The sequence below is a fragment of the Galeopterus variegatus genome, unplaced genomic scaffold (assembly GCF_000696425.1).
Source record: "Galeopterus variegatus unplaced genomic scaffold, G_variegatus-3.0.2 Scaffold1344, whole genome shotgun sequence".
Lineage (NCBI taxonomy): Eukaryota > Metazoa > Chordata > Mammalia > Dermoptera > Cynocephalidae > Galeopterus > Galeopterus variegatus.
The window spans coordinates 253182-269389 of record NW_007727455.1 but is presented as its reverse complement, the minus strand read 5'-3'; the positions used below and the strand labels follow the sequence as shown (position 1 = coordinate 269389).

Genomic DNA, 16208 nt, shown 5'->3' with positions numbered 1-16208 from the left:
CAAGGCTCCACCTTTCAATTACCATAATAGGATTCCCCACCCTCTTAACAGTCACAGTGGGAGCTAAGTTTCTAATACATAAAACGTGGTGAACACAATTCAAGCTTCAGTGAGTTTTGGGAGGACATAATTCAATCCACTACAGCCCCATAGAGTCAGGGCAGGGATGAGGGGAAGGAGCTGGAGCCTGGGAAGCAAAAGTAGGGAAGGCTTCCTGGAGGAGAAGACATAGAGATAGGACAGGAAAAGGGAGAAATGTGTTTGGTGGAAAAGCAAGAAAGGGCATTTTGGGGAGAGAAGAGCAAAGCTATAGAGAGATTACATTATGGACTGTCTGGAGAAGAACCTGGATTCTCAACAGCAGAGTATGGAGATGAAGACTTCGTAGGTATAAATCCTGCCTTTGCCACTTCTTAGCTGTGTGGCCTTGTGCAGGTAACCTAACCTCTCTGTGCTTCATGTGCCTCATCTGTAAAGGGGGGCTGTCTTAGTCCGTGTGTGCTGCTACAACAGAATACCCGAGATTGGGTAGTTTATAAAGAACAGAAATTTATTTTCTCAGAATTCTGGAGGCTGGGAAGTCCTAGATGCCAGTGCCTTGGCCTTGGACTTCTCAGCCTCCAAAATGGTGAGAAATAAATTTCTGTTCTTCATAAATTGCCTAGTCTTGGGTATTCCATTATAGCAGCACACACAGACTAAGACAGGGGCTAATAGGACCTACCTCCTAGGATTGTTGTGAAGATTGAATGAGGTATATAAGTCACCTAGAATACCGGGCCGTCCTGTGGCTCACTCGGGAGAGTGCGGTGCTGATAACACCAAGGCCACGGGTTCGGATCCCATATAGGGATGGCCGGTTTGCTCACTGGCTGAGCGTGGTGCTGACAACACCAAGTCAAGGGTTAAGATCCCCTTACCGGTCATCTTTAAAAAAAAAAAATAGAATACTGCTTGGCACATAGGAAACATTAGTGATTATTCAACAATCCAGCTCTGGGCCAGGAAACCTAGCACTTCGAGGTTCCTAGTTCAGCCACTGACATAACCCCCACATGGCACAAGTCCATCCTACTCCTCCCCCTGGGCATCCTTCAAGACATCTTTCCCTCTAAAACGCCCCAATGCCAATCCGTCACCAAAAACTATCCATCTTTCCCACTCAACATCTAGGGACTCTCCCACTTTTGTCCACGACCCTACCACCACCTCCCTTCAGCCACCTTCATCACTCACCTCCACACTGTCTCCCCTTCCCTATTCTAGCACCCTGAAAGTCCGTTTCCACATGGCAGCCTATCTTAGCCATTTTTCATCGCTTATAACAGAATAGCTGAAACTGGGTAATTTATAAAGAAAAGAAATTAATTTCCTACAATGTTGGAGGATGGGAAGTTCAAGGTTGAGGGAGCTAGAGTGTGTTAGCTCAGGTCTTTCTCCCTCTTCTTATAAAGCCACCAGTCCCACTCCCATGATAGCCTATTATGGGAGTGAATGAATGAATTTATTCATGAGGGCAGAGCTCTTATTATGCAATCACCTCCTGAACGCCCCACCTCTCAAAACTGTAACATTGGGGATTAAGCTTTAACATGAGTTTTGGAGGGGACATTCAAACTACAGCACATCCAAAGGAACAATCTTAGAATGCCTGCCTGGCCATGTCTTTCTCCTGCTCATAATCCTGCCATGGCTTTCCAGTGCTCACAGATAGACCAAGCTCCTTAACCAATCGGCAACAGTCTGTTTGATTCAGTTTTCTCATCTACATAAGGACAGTGGCTGGGGGTCACAGAGTTATCAGAGAGATAACTCTGATATCTGAGAGAGCAGGGAGCATTGAAAGATATGGGATCAGCACAAGAAGGTTAGGAATGAATGGGGCTGGGATGCTGAATTAACACATTCTCTCCCCTTGCAGCATCCCTGCCCCTGCTCATGGACTCCGTCATCCAGGCCCTGACTGAGCTAGAGCAGAAGGCACCGGTGACCAAGGCCAGCTGCACCCCCTCTGCATGGATGCTGTCAGCCCAGGACTCTGGCCCCCGTGATCCCCTCCACCACTTCCTACTGGAGTTGCAGAGTCTCAAGGCTGCTGAGATGGATCACCATGCACTGAGCCCAGAGTTGCAAAGCCTGGCCAAGGAGGTGGCCCGACATGGTATACGGGGCAGGCAGGAATACGGGGTGGTGCTGGCACCTGATGGCTCAACTGTGGCCGTGGAGCCTCTCCTGGCAGGTCTGGAGGCAGGGCTACAGGGGCGCAGGGTTGTAAATTTGCCCCTGGATGGCACGGCTACCCTTCTGGATGCTGGAGCCAACTTTCCAGATGTTGCAGCCACAGCACCAGATGTAAGAGCCACCTCTCCAGGACTTAGAGATGCCTCTCCAGATGTCACCTCTGCAGATGTTGGAGCCAATTCTCCAGATGCTGGAACTAGCTCTCCAGATGTCCGAGCCTCCTTGCCAGATGCCAAGTCCCCAACTACTGTGGACAGCCTCCTGGCGGTCACACTGGCTGGAAACCTGGGCTTGGCCTTCCTCCAGGGCGCCCAGATCCGGAGCCATCCAGGTCTGGGAATGGAGGGCTGCTGGGACCAGCTTTCAGCCCCCCAGAACTTCACACTCTTGGACCCCAAGGCATCGCTGCTCACCATGGCCTTCCTCAATGGTGCACTGGATGGGGCCCTCCTTGGAGACTATCTGAGCCGGACCCCTGAGCCTCGGCCTCCCCTCAGCCACCTGCTAAGCCAGTACTACGGAGCTGGGGTGGCTGGAGACCCAGGGCTCCGCAGCAACTTCCGACGGCAGAATGGGGCTGCTCTGACTTCAGCCTCTAACCTGGCCCAGCAGGTGTGGGGGGCCCTTCTCCTGCTACAGAGGCTGGAGCCAGCACACCTCCAGCTGCAGGGCATGAGCCAAGAACAGCTGGCCCAGGTGGCCACCTATGCTACCAAGGAGCTCACTGAGGCCTTCCTGGGTGAGAACATCCCCCATCTCCTGTGACCCTTCCTCTCACAGATATAGACATTGCCAGCCCCAGGTGGTTTGGTGGATTTAGGACTAGGGGAGTCCAGAGGAGACAATAAGGGCTCTGGCCAGGGACTGAGATAGCTGCACAGATGATGAAATGCTAGAGTTGGGCCTTGAAGAATGAATAGGAGTTCATCTGATTTAAAAAAGAAAAAGTGAGGAAGAGGGCATTCTAGGTGGGCTCAGCATATATGTAAAGGCACAGAGGTTCACATGAAGTTCAACCAGTTACTCCTGTGCACCTTTAGGCAGGTTGCTTCTCTTCTCTGAACCTCACGTTCTTCAGTAAAGCCAAATAAATCATTGCTACCTCTTGGATTTACTGGATGGTTTAGGAAGATGAAGCACACAATTGAAGCTCAGTAAATGGGGGCCCAGATTCTTATTTTCTCTGTGTGGCTGCCCTTTCACAGGGCTCAGGCCAGGGCCAGCTGGAGAGAGCGCTGGGCCCTGTGTTACAAAGGACCCCGAAGTCTAAACTAAAATTCTTGGGCTTTATCCTGAAGGTGATGGGAGACATAGTGGAAATACCAAGAAGCCTGGGATACTGTTAGATTTAGTTAAATTAGATCCCAACGGGGGCCAGTGTGGGGTGAAACTGAACTCTTCCCAAATCTGGGAGGAGGCTGGAGGGATGGCCCCTATATCTGCTTTAATGGGAGGTGCAGGCGGCAGGCATAGAAACGCTTGCTGATCCCAAGCTTGGACCCGCTTGCCCACAGGATGCCCGGCCATCCACCCGCGCTGCCGCTGGGGAGCGGCGCCATACCGGGGCCGCCCGACGCCGCTGCAGCTGCCTCTCGGGTTCTTGTATGTGCATCACACGTACTTGCCCGCATCACCCTGCACGAGCTTCGCGCACTGCGCAGCCAACATGCGCTCTATGCAGCGCTTCCACCAGGACACGCGCGGCTGGGACGACATCGGCTACAGGTGGGTGGGACCCGGCCGAGCCGGGGGCGGGGCCGACGACAATGGGTACAGCCTGAGTGGGCGGGGCCTAAGGCAGGGGACGCCTCTTGAGTGAGAGCCCGGAAGACCGAGGAAGAGTTTGTGCTGGGGGCGTGGCCCAGGCTAGGGGTGGGGCCTGCACAGGGACCAGACATAGCTAAACACTGGGTCTCTTATGTCAGGGGAGAGAACTAGGACAGGAGGTAGGACCTGGGAGAGGGACGGGGCGTGTGGTAGGGAATGGATCGGGGGTGGGGCAGTGATGACCTAAGATAGAAAAGGGTTCTGAATTGGGCAACAGCTGGACTTGAGAAAAGGCGAGGGGGGAGGGTGGGCAGCAAGGGGCGTGGGCAGTACTGAGGGGCGGATCCAAAGAGACAGGACGGATTCTGGGGTGGCAGCTGGTGTGGTACAAGGATGGAGCTGGACAGGAGAGAGGCAGCGCGACCGCGCGGGACTTGGGGTCGAAAGGCCCCTGGCACAGGGACGGAATCTGGGGGAGGGGCCCATTTAAGGGTCGGGGTTTCCCTTACGCCGGGTGGTGGCTCCTTCCTCTTACCGTCTGCAGTTTCGTGGTGGGCTCGGACGGTTACGTGTACGAGGGCCGCGGCTGGCACCGGGTGGGCGCGCACACGCGCGGACACAACTCCCGAGGCTTCGGCGTGGCCTTCGTGGGCAACTACACGGCATCGCTTCCCACCGAGGCCGCGCTGCGCACGGTGCGCGACCTGCTCCCGAGTTGCGCGCTGCGCGCCGGCCTCCTGCGGCCCGACTACGCGCTGCTCGGCCACCGCCAGCTCGTGCGCACCGACTGCCCCGGCGACGCGCTCTTCGGCCTGCTGCGCACCTGGCCGCACTTCGCCGCGGTGAGTCTGAGCCGCCTACACTCCCACGGCCCGCGGCCCCTGACCCCTGCCTGCCTGCTCGCCCAACCTCGGAGGGTCACTGACTCCTGTCTGTAACCCCTGTTCCTGCACAGCCCCAGCCAGGCCCTTCATCTTCCTTGCAGCCCTTTTATTAAGGCAACCTAGGCCCGGCGTTCAGTCATTCTGCCCCTGTCCCCTGACCTATGCCTGCACAACCTCAGCCCAGCCCCACCAACCTCGGCATTGTCCCTGCTCCCTACCCAAAGGCCCTCTGTCACACACACTAACCTAGCCAAAAAACCCTTTGCCTGCACAACCTCTGTCCAGCCCCTAACCATCCTGTGTTGCAATCCTCTGCCCAGACAATCTGAGCCCTGAGGATGTTTGTTCAGCCCCTGATTCCCTAATCCCTGATGACAACCCTTATGCTGGAGCAATTTAGGCCCAGCTAGCACAACCTCTGCCTGATGATCTCATCCCAGCCCCTGACCTCGATCACTAAGATACCTCTATAATCACACCTGGATAATCTCGTGCTAACTGCATAGTGCCAGTCCATTTAATTAAGCGATTGATCTGCCTACCTTGTCCTGCAGGCAGCTTTGTACCCACTCCCTCACTTTGGGCCGCTGTCCCCTCCCCCATCCAGGGTCCCACCACTAGGAAGGCAGACCCAGCAATGTCCAACCCCCAAGCCTCATATTCCCTTGTCTTTTCTAGACTGTGTAGCCAAGAACTGCAAGGAGAGCCTCTCGGAAATCCAGGGGGGAGCCATCCTCAATGATCCTGCCAGCCACAGACCTCCAATAAAGAAACCAAGGAAAGAAAATCTCTGTGTATGCATCATCTGTGTTTGCACACGTTGTTGTAGTTTGGGTGTGCCCAGAAGCAGACCCTGTGACAAGAATTCCTGTACAAATAGTTTATTGGGAGGTGATCCCAGGACATGTCAGCTGGGGAATGAGGAAACCATGCAGAGAAGGGAAGACAGCAAAAAAGATATGTTATCAAGCAAGTTTCCACTTGGGTAACCAGGCTCAGTCCTACTGGGGAGCTCTGGGAGAATGTGTAGGATACATACCTCAGTCATCCCACCCAAGGGGTGAGGGAGCTGGGGTATTTATACACTATTTCTCATTAGTCATTAGTTGAGGGCTGCTCAACTAATGCAAATGGTTGAAAATGTCCCCTCCCCAGGAAAGCCCTCTCTGATTTTTCCAGCTCAAAGAACTTTCTGCTCAGCCTCGACTCCAGTCTATTTCCTTCCACATCCTCCTCACCAGCTAGGAACATCTCATGTTTGCATTCACGATCTGTCTTCCTCACTGGACTGTGAGCTCCAGGAGGGCAGGAACCAAGTTTGTTTAGTTCCCTGTGGGTTCTCCAGCACCTAGCACATAGTAGGCACTCAGAGGACATTCGTTGAATAAACAAAGGCTCACATTATGAACGTTTTGAAACTGATATTACCTTTTTGTACAAAAAAGAAAACCGGGGATCAGAGAAAGGAAGTGACTTGCTTGAGGTTACACAGTGAGAGAGGGGCCAGCTGGCACCCGAACCCACTCCTGTCCAGCTCCTGGGCCAGAGTTATGCTAACTCACTTATTCCTCAGAACAGCATTTACCCACCTCCTTTTTGAAGTCAATATTTATTGAGGCATAACAGAGATACAGGAAAGTGCACCAAAATGTACAGCTCGATGAATCTTCACAACAGAACACACCCATGTAACCAGCACCCAGCTCAAGAAATAGAACATTTTAAATTTGTGTTGTGTGAATTTCACTTCATAAAAAAAAAAAAAAAAAGGCCAGCTCCCAGAAACCCCCCGTTGGTCCCCCCCCCCAGTGACTAGCCTCTCCAAAGGAAACCAATATCCTGGCTTGTTACACATTGTTTTCCTGCTTTGGAACTTTACATAAATGCACAGGAGAAGAAGGAGGCTGACCAGTTATCTCAGTTGGTTAGAGCACAGTGTTATAACACCAAGGTCAAGGGTTCGGCTCCCCGTGTTGGCCAGCACCACCAAAAAAAAAAAAGGACGGAACATTTACATAAATGGAATCACATAGTGTATACTCTTAGTGGGTTTTTTTTTCCCTCAGCATTGTTTGTGATTCTTCCAAGCTCAATCATTCCATAGTTTGTTCATTCTCATCGCTGTATGGTATTCCACTGTGTGAAGAGACTGCAATTTATTTATTCAACCATCAATGGACACTTGGGTCGCTTACAGTTTGAAGCTATTATGAACAATGTCGGTGAGCATATCTTATTGGGTATCCAGCTAGCAGTGGAACTGCTGAGTCACAGGAGCCCCAGCTAATGGTTTTAATAGCTCATGCCAAATGGTTTTCCAACATGGGTAAATCTGTCCAGACTCCAGCCAGCAATGGATGAGAGTTCCAGGTGCTCCATATTCTCACCAGCATTTGTTCAGCATGAACTCATTTTGCAGAGAATTCAATTGAGGCTCAGAGGAGGGGCATGTGCTGCCTCCTGATCAGTGAGGGATTCTGGGTCCTCGCTAGAACCCTGCTGTGCCACCTCTCCTCCACACCCCTCCCTGCATCCTGTCCCCAGTATGCCGTCCCAGCTTGGTTGTGGGGTGGGGTGGGACAGACAGGGTCACGTGGAGTCGGGTTCAGCAGGAGGAAGCCAGGCAGGGTGCAGACGGCTGCTGATTCAGGGGCTGGTCAGGAAATCAAGGTAAGAAAGGGAGTGTGTGTGGCCCCCAGGAGGTTCCCTGGGGGCAGAGCTGAGAGTGGGGAGGGGGCCGAGATGAGGGCAGTTTGTAGGCAGACACTGGGCAGAACTGTCACCCTCTCATTCCCCAGGAGAACCCCTGCTATGGACCCACCGTCGCTGAGCCCAGACTCCCAAACTCAGCCCGCGGCCCCCTCTCTGCTGACTTCCTACCGCTGGCACACAGGGGCCAGTGGGGAGAAGGGGACCAGAGGGTTCCGCTGGGGCCGCCTTGCCGGCTGGGGAAGGGCACTGAGCCACCAGGAGCCCATAGTCAGCAGCCAGCCTGCCCCTCGCTCATTATTCCGTCGAGTCCTCTCTGCACCCCCCAAGGAGTCAAAGACCAGTCGCCTCCGGCTATCCAAGACCCTCTGGGGGAGGCAGAAGAACCCATCGCTGGAGCAGGATCTGGAGCCACAGGCCCCAGGTACATGGCACCCCCACCCCAAGCTTGGGCCGAGCTGGGAGGCCGGATGCTTGGGTCGTGTCTGCCACCAAAGCATCAGCCTTACAGACACAGGAAGTTGTGGGGAGTGCAAAAGCCCAGCAGGAAGTGCCTGGGGCCCGGCTACCCAGTTCCCTCTTTCCACCTAAAGAGGGGTGAGGGGAGTTGCCAGGGACCTGTGGGCAGGTGGTACAGCCTGAGGAAGGGGCAAAGAATAGACCCACAGTGGTACTGTCCAGATGCCAAATGGTCCTTGACTCCACCGGGTCTCTCCTCGTGTCCAGTGGTCCAGGATCATCCTCTTCTACCTAAACATCCATCTGAGCCGCCTCCCACTCTCCTGGGTTTTTTTCTAGCCTCCATGTCTTAGTGCCTTCACTTCCTTGAGCTTCAGCTTCCCCTTCAGTTAAATGAGAATAATGATTCCCACCTTGAAGGGTGTATCATTTCGTTTGTTCATGTTCATTCATTCATTCAAGCAGAGGTTTGTTGAGCATTTACTGCGTGCCAGGACTTGATTTTAGGCACTGAGGACACAGCAGTGAACAAGAGAAATGATACTCCCCACCCCGCGGAGCTCACAGTGTAGTGGGGGTGACAGACAGCAAACGAGTCAACAAGAAAAAAACAGATGGTGCTAAGTGTCATGCAGAGGGATCTAGAGGGCAATGAGTATCATGAGGATTAGAGCTCAGGAGCGTAGCACTAGCCCAGGATCCAGCATATTTTAAGTGATCCATTAAGTGGGAGTTATCACTTATTGCCCCTAGTGGTAAAACAAGGTAACAGACAGGTAATCTGGGAGGGTTGATTCAGCCCTATTTCCTGGAAACTCATTTAATTCTCACCATTCATAAACTCATTTTGCAGAGGCATCCCTCCAGCCCCTCCAGGGTGTCAGATATTGCTCACTCCATAGGATCCAGAGAGAGCTCTCCAACAAGCAGACCTACTCCTTACCTGCTCAAACACTTCCCATGGCTCCCCTCAGCCCCCAAGATAAAACCCAGTTCCTGCAACTGGCTCCCAAGGCCCTGTACCAATCTCTTCCTGGATCTTCCCCTCCAGCCTCCAATTCCTCCAGCCCTCCTTTCCTTTCTCTTTATTTACCTGGGCCTTGCCCTTCCCAGCCTTTGCTCAAATTGCTCTGGCCACCTTTTCTTTCATCTCTGCTTGTCTGAATCCAACCTGCTGTGCAAAAGTTAGCACAGACTCTCTGGGAGGCCTTCCCTGACCCATTGACCACTACTTCCCCTTCCCCAAGAAAGAGACCTCCCCCTACCATGAACTTTCTCTGTTTCTTTCTCAAACTTTGAATACTTTCCACCTGAGATAAGCTATTTATGTAAGGAACCAAGCCTCCTGTCCTGATTTATAATCTCTTGGACCTACCCACTGTCTTGGTTAAGAGAAAAACGTTGGTGTCTGAAGCCAGGATCAACCACTCACAAACTGTGTGACCCTTGACAAGTCACTCAAGCACTCTGGGCCTCAGTTATAATAGCCCTTTGAATGGATTTTGGGGGATTGAAGGAGAGAAGGCATGTGAAGTGGTAAACACAGTATTGGGTACATAGTAGGTGGGCTGTGTCCATTACCCATGGTTAGTGGGGTTGGGGCCCAGAGACAGTTGAAGATTTGCCCAAGGTCATACAGCCTGACATGGCTGCTGGGAGTGGGGGACACTTAGGAGGGAAACCCCAATGAACATTGCTGTTGAGAAAAGGGCTCTTAGGTTTCCCAGAGCCTCCTCCTCTTCCTAGAGCCAGAGACAGAGACGGAGCCCCCTGCCACACAGATCCCTGAGGCCCCTACACCTGATGTACCTGTCTGGGACATTGGGGGCTTCACCCTACTCGATGGGAGGCTGGTGCTGCTTGGAGGCGAGGAGGAGGTGAGAGAGGGGACATGGGCAAGGGGAGGGAAGGAGGGAAAGGGAGGAGGACAGTTCAGAGGCTGGGTGGGAAGGAGGATAATGGAAAGATGTCTGCCTGTCCCTCTGTCTGCCTGCCACCCCTTTCTGACTGCCACTCCTGTGAGAGAACAGGGTCCTCGCCGGCCCCGGATGGGAAGTGCTAGCTCTGAGGGCAGCATCCAAGTGGCCATGGGGAACCTCAGGGATCCAGGTAAGCTGGATGGAGAGGGTTGGGGCATTTGGGAGTCTCTCGAAATGGGGCAGAATCTAAAATGATCCCGACCCCCAACCTCCCGCCTCTGACCTCCCACAGATCGGATCCCTGGGAAGACTGAGCCAGAGGCTGCTGGACCCAACCAGGTCCACAACGTTCGGGTAAGGCAGCCAGTGGAGGGTGGGATGGGGGAAAGAGCAAAGACTCCCAGACCTCAGAGCTGAAAGGCCATTCCTACTGGGTGATCCGGGGCAGGTTGCTGATGGTCTCTGGACCTCAGCATCCCTGTCTGCCAGCTGGAGCTAATGAGAGAACCTTTCTCTCAGGGCTGCTTTTGAGAAGACAATAGAGAATTCAGGAAATATGATTGATGCTTTAGAAATGGGAGCTGTTGGCTGCCCTTATTATTCCTGTTAATACAGCCTGAGCTTGGTCAAGACCAGCAGATCCTCTGGGACAGCCTGGGAGGGAAGGAGCACAGGGTTCTGCCCAGTTGACATCCTCCTCCTCTCAGGGGTTACTCAAGAGGCTGAAAGAGAAGAAAAAGGTCAGGTCAGAGCTGGGAGCCAATGCTGCCCGGGATGGGTAAGTGTCTCTGAGGGGCTGGAGGGGCTGGGGCTCTACATTGACCCCTTCCCTTCCTCCTGCCTATCATTCCGACCTTCATCAAACACTCCCTGTAGCCTCCTCTGTGTTCTGCTCCATCTCAGGTGACAGTGGGGCTGCTGAAAGACCCTAGCATGGAGCCAACTAGGTTGAAGGTGGGGGCAGAGTCTGACACGATAACTCTAAAATGGGAGCTAAATCAATGCCCTGGTCTAGGAGGGTCAGGGAAGGGACCCTTGAGCTGAGGTCTGAAGGATGGATGGAAGTTAACTAGACCAAGAGGCCGAAAAAAGTGACAAGAACAAGGGTCAGGGTGACTGGAGCTCAGAAAGTGAGGGATTAAGTGAAAGGAGATGAGGTCAAAAGGTGACGAGGGCTGGACTATAGGAGGTCATGCAGACCACTATGAGAAGTCAGGTTTATACTAAAAGCAATGAGGCACCGTGTTGGGGCTTACAGACTGGAAGAGACAGGATCCAATTTAGGTTCAGGACCATTCTGGCCTTCCTTTACCTTCCAGGCTGTGGCGGGTGTGGTGGGAGGGGGAAGAGGGAGGAATGATCGCTTGCTAACAGGCCTCCTCTCCAGACCCCCCAGTGCTCTGGGCTCTAGAGAATCGCTGGCCACACTCTCGGAGCTGGACCTGGGCGCCGAGCGGGACGTCCGGGTCTGGCCACTGCACCCTAGCCTCCTGGGGGAGCCCCACTGCTTCCAGGTAAGTGCAGGCAACTCCCCCCCAACACACACACACACATATACACACACGCCTCGTTCCCACCCTCCACACTTCGGCCTCTACCACAACCTTGGATCCCCCCCCCCCCAACCCACACACCCCCATATACACCCACGCCTCCTTCCCCCCCCCCCCACTTCGGCCTCTCCCACAACCTTGGATCCCCCCCCCCCCAACAGGTAACGTGGGCTGGCGGGAGTCGCTGCTTCTCTTGTCGCTCAGCCGCTGAGAGAGACCGCTGGATCGAGGACCTTCGTCGCCACTTCCAGCCCAGCCAGGTCATTCCCCGGGGAAAAGCCCAACACGGAGACCCAGCCCGCAAGCCGGGACCCTTCCACACTTCCCAAATCCGGCATGTGCCATAATCCCTCCCTTGAAGCACATCGCCCGGCCTAGACCTTCGCAACCTCTCCGCGACTTCCCTTACACTGATTTGCAGCTCGCTGTATATCAGACTCGCCTTTCTCTTCAGTCCTGGCCGTATTAGCACCCAAAGCCCAACCTGCCAGGTGATCGCCAAGTCCTCGCTCCACGGCTACTTTTACATACTGCGGAGCCCCAATCTCTCCCATATACCCCAGAAAAGCTAGAAGGCTTCCGCGTAGCTACCTCGGGGCCCCCGTGCCCCCAACCTTTTCCCTCTGGGGCCCTGCGATCTCCCCGGGGACACCGCGCACCAGGTTCGAGGCCCCGCGCTTCACCAGCGGTAGAGCCGGGATCTGCGCCTTCCAGCGCCCACGCCTCCAAAATGTTCCTCCCACCCCATTCCTGTCCGCAGGATAACGTGGAGCGGGAAGAGACGTGGCTGAGCGTGTGGGTGCACGAGGCCAAGGGGCTGCCCCGGGCGGCGGCGGGAGCCCCGGGCGTACGCGCCGAACTGTGGCTGGACGGCGCGCTGCTGGCTCGCACTGCGCCGCGGGCCGGCCCGGGCCAGCTCTTCTGGGCAGAGCGCTTCCACTTCGAGGCGCTACCACCGGCGCGTCGCCTGTCGTTCCGGCTGCGAGGCTCGGGCCCGGGAGGCGCGGCGCTGGGCCGTGTGGCGCTGGTGCTGGAGGAGCTGAGCGTCCCCCGAGCTCCCGCCTCCGGCCTGGAGCGCTGGTTTCCTTTGCTTGGGGCGCCGGCGGGCGCAGCGCTCAGGGCGCGGATCCGGGCGCGACGTTTGCGCGTGCTGCCTTCCGAGCGCTACAAGGAGCTGGCCGAGTTCCTCACCTTCCACTACGCGAGCCTCTGTGGGGCTCTCGAGCCCCTGCTACCTGCTCAGGCCAAGGAGGAGCTGGCGGCCGCCATGGTGCGCGTGCTGCGGGCCACTGGCCGGGCACAGGTGCGGACCGGGGTGACGAGGGCAACCGAGAGCGCGCTCTGAGAGTGGGGTGGTGGGCAGGACCTGAGCAGTACCTGTAAGGGGCGGGACACCTTGGAGCCTAAGCTTTAGGTGTACGGGACGGGCCAAGGGTTAGGATTCCTCTGGCTGAGACTGCACCTCACACAACGTGCCCCATGCCCAGGCATTGGTGACAGACCTGGGCACCGCAGAACTGGCGCGCTGTGGAGGCCGCGAAGCGCTGCTGTTCCGAGAAAACACATTGGCCACCAAGGCCATTGACGAGTACATGAAGCTGGTGGCACAGGATTACCTCCAGGAGACACTGGGTGAGCTGAGAGGGTGTGTGTGTGTGTGTGTGTGTGTGTGTGTGTCAATGTCTGAGCTGAGAGGGTGTGCGTGTGTGTGTGTGTGTGTGTGTGTGTGTGTGTGTGTGTGTGTGTCAATGTCAGAGGCTTGCTGGGTGGTCTGGAGGTACCAGGAGAAGTTCTGGGAGTACCTGAGTAACCTGGATTCTGGTAATGGGTGGTGCTTTTGAGGTGCTAGGATCCTAGGGGCAATTGGGAGCTCCCGAAGTTGTTAGGCACCTCCAGAGTAAGTTGGAGATAGGGTCGGAGGCTGGGTATAGTGGATTTTGGTAGTCATGGCCTGGACCCCTGTCTGGCTGTGTTGTGCTGCAGGGCAGGTTGTTCGGCATCTCTGTGCCTCCACTGAGGACTGTGAGGTGGACCCCAGCAAGTGCCCAGCCCCAGAGCTGCCTGAGCACCAAGACAGACTTCGAAACAGCTGCAAGGAGGTGTTCGAAACCATCGTCCACTCCTATGAGTGAGAATCAGGGCCTCAGCACCTGAGCACCCCTACCTGTCAGCTACCATGCTAACCCTGACCCCAAATTTGCTAAATCTGGTGCCTATATCCCCAATGCCATGCTATCTGCCAAGTAACCTGGGACCCAGGTCCTTGTCCTCTGACAACAGGTGATTCCACACCCCAATTCCATGCTACTGACCCTCGTTAACATAGGATCTCAATCCTATGAACCTCGGATTCCAGATGATGCCATGCCCCCAATCCCATGACCCATGAGCTTAAGAGACCCTCTACCCCAAATCGCATGCAGCCAATCACATGAAATCTGCAATTACAGTCCCTTGACCTCTGACCCTAGGCTAACCTGCATGCCTAATCTCTGACCTCAATCCCATGACTTCTGACCCTAGGCTGTCATTCTAATCCCATCCTACTCCACATCATGTATTCTGGCACCCCAATCTCATGTCTAATTATAACTACATCCCAAGCTCACGACCTCTGTCTCCATGTGACCCTGTACCCCCAACTCTAAGAGTATTGACTCCAGAGGCTGCCATAACTACACCATAAGCCCTGACCCCAAGCAGACCCATAACCCCAAGCAGCATTATCCCCGATGTCCCCAGTCCTGGAACCTAGACCTTAGGTTCAGTGAAAAGGAAGTCTACATGGGCTTCACGAATAACATGCTGGAGGATTATGGACCAGCCATGCAACGATTCCTGGATGCCTGACCCCTGACCTTATGACCTTGACCTTTATGCCCCTAGCCTCTCTCTCTCTGACCGTTGCGTCTTCCACCCCAGCTGGTTCCCAGCAGAGTTGGGCACCGTGTTCTCAGGCTGGCGAGAAGCATGCAAGGCACATGGCTCTGAGGCGCTGGGCCCCCGACTGGTATGCGCCTCCCTCTTCCTGCGACTCCTGTGCCCAGCCATCCTGTCACCCAGCCTCTTCGGCCTGGCGCCAGAGCACCCAGCACCAGGCCCGGCCCGCACCCTCACACTGATCGCCAAAGTCATCCAGAACCTCGCCAATCATGCCCCGTAGGTGCTGGGACACTGGGGGACCCATGCTGAGGGTGTGGGGTGGCAGGTGCCTGACCTGACTCACCCAGACTGGCCCCAACCCAGGTTTGGTGAGAAAGAAGCCTACATGAGCTTCATGAATAGCTTCCTGGAGGATCATGGACCAGCCATGCAACGCTTCCTGGACCAGGTGGCCATGGTGGATGTGGACGCCTCACCCAGTGGTTACCAGGGCAGTGGCGACCTGGCCCTTCAGTTGGCGGTCCTGCATGCCCAGCTCTGTACAATCTTTGCTGAGCTTGACCAGGTATGGCCTGAGCCCAGAGCCAACCAGGACACGGGGTAGGGAGGCAAGAAGACTTGGGGGCTCTGGCCCCAGTGAGTTTGCTCAGCATCCTCTCCGCATGCCTCACCAGACAACCTGTGACAGCCTGGAACCACTGCCCACCATCCTGCGAGCCATCGAAGCGGGCCGGCCTGTACCAGTGTCTGTGCCAATGCGTCTCCCCATGCCCCGAGCCCAGGTCCACTCCAGGTAACCTCAGTTCTGGCTTCTGATGGGTGGGAGCAGAGGCAGGGCTCAGACTGGGGTCAGAAGTGAAAATAGATCATGTCAGGAGTCAAGAGAAGGGTCTTGGTGGAGTCAGTGTCAGAAACAGTGTAGGACAGAGGTCAGAAGCTGAAGAAGGGGTCATGTAAGGAGTCTGAGAGAGGCTTACAATGTGGGCAGAGGGCAGGCAGTCACATGATCAGATTAGAGTACAAGGTGGGAATTGGGGTCATGTCAGAGGTCAGGGAGATGTTGCCCCTTGTGTTAGAGAGAGAAAGTAATGTTGGTTCAGAGATGAGTGTCATATTTCAGTCAGAGGTTGTGGATGGGGTCAAATCAGGGGTCAGATTGGGGTCAGATGTTAACATGCAGTCATCAAAAGTTACAGGTTTATATTATAAGCAGAGGTCAGACCCAGGCCAAATAGGGGTTAAGGTTATAAGCAAAGTCATATTTAGAATCACAGGTCACGGACCATGTTCTATGAGGTATCAGAGACAGGGTCAGCTTAAGGTCAAAGGTTAAAGAGATGGGGTCACGTTGGGAAGGACAAGGGTGCTCTTTTGAGTAGAGGTCAAGTCCAGAATCAGATTGGAATCAGAAAGGATCAGGTCAAGGGTCACATTGCAGAATGAGACTTAAGGTTAGATTGGGGTCAAGCAAGGGTCATAGAGAGCATAGTATTGTAGTCAGAAGTCAAGGACAGGGTCTCATCAGGGTCAGAGGTCAAAATGTGATTTCATCAAGGGCAGGTTAACATAGAAAGGAAAGATCAGGGGTGAAGTCACTTCTGGTCAAAGATCTCACGTGATGGGGGGCCGGTCTGTGGCTCACTTGGGAGAGTGTGGTGCTGATAACACCAAGGCCATGGGTTCGGATCCCTATATAGGGATGGCTGGCTCGCTCACTTGGGATAGCGTGGTGTTGACAACACCAAGTCAAGGGTTGAGATCCCCTTACCGGACATCTTAAAAAAAAAAAAAAA

The 16208-nt window shown here is 54.6% G+C and overlaps 2 protein-coding genes across 2 annotated transcripts in view; both read left to right on the top strand.

Moving 5' to 3' along the window:
• The window catches only part of LOC103593435 (N-acetylmuramoyl-L-alanine amidase-like), a 10581-nt gene extending 4921 nt beyond the window's left edge, over positions 1-5660 (top strand). Inside the window, 4 exon segments of the mRNA XM_008576405.1 lie at positions 1922-2980; positions 3756-3966; positions 4553-4850; positions 5571-5660. Of these exon segments, the coding sequence (XP_008574627.1) occupies positions 1922-2980; positions 3756-3966; positions 4553-4850; positions 5571-5660 (1658 nt within the window).
• Positions 5661-7703: 2043 nt separating this feature from the next.
• The window catches only part of RASAL3 (RAS protein activator like 3), a 14558-nt gene continuing 6053 nt past the window's right edge, over positions 7704-16208 (top strand). Inside the window, exons 1-13 of the mRNA XM_008576396.1 lie at positions 7704-8018; positions 9788-9937; positions 10091-10169; positions 10272-10333; positions 10687-10757; positions 11367-11493; positions 11694-11792; positions 12293-12835; positions 13020-13164; positions 13516-13660; positions 14455-14691; positions 14779-14980; positions 15090-15208. Coding sequence (XP_008574618.1) covers positions 7704-8018; positions 9788-9937; positions 10091-10169; positions 10272-10333; positions 10687-10757; positions 11367-11493; positions 11694-11792; positions 12293-12835; positions 13020-13164; positions 13516-13660; positions 14455-14691; positions 14779-14980; positions 15090-15208 — 2294 coding nt within the window. The remainder of the gene's footprint in view (positions 8019-9787; positions 9938-10090; positions 10170-10271; positions 10334-10686; positions 10758-11366; positions 11494-11693; positions 11793-12292; positions 12836-13019; positions 13165-13515; positions 13661-14454; positions 14692-14778; positions 14981-15089; positions 15209-16208) is intronic.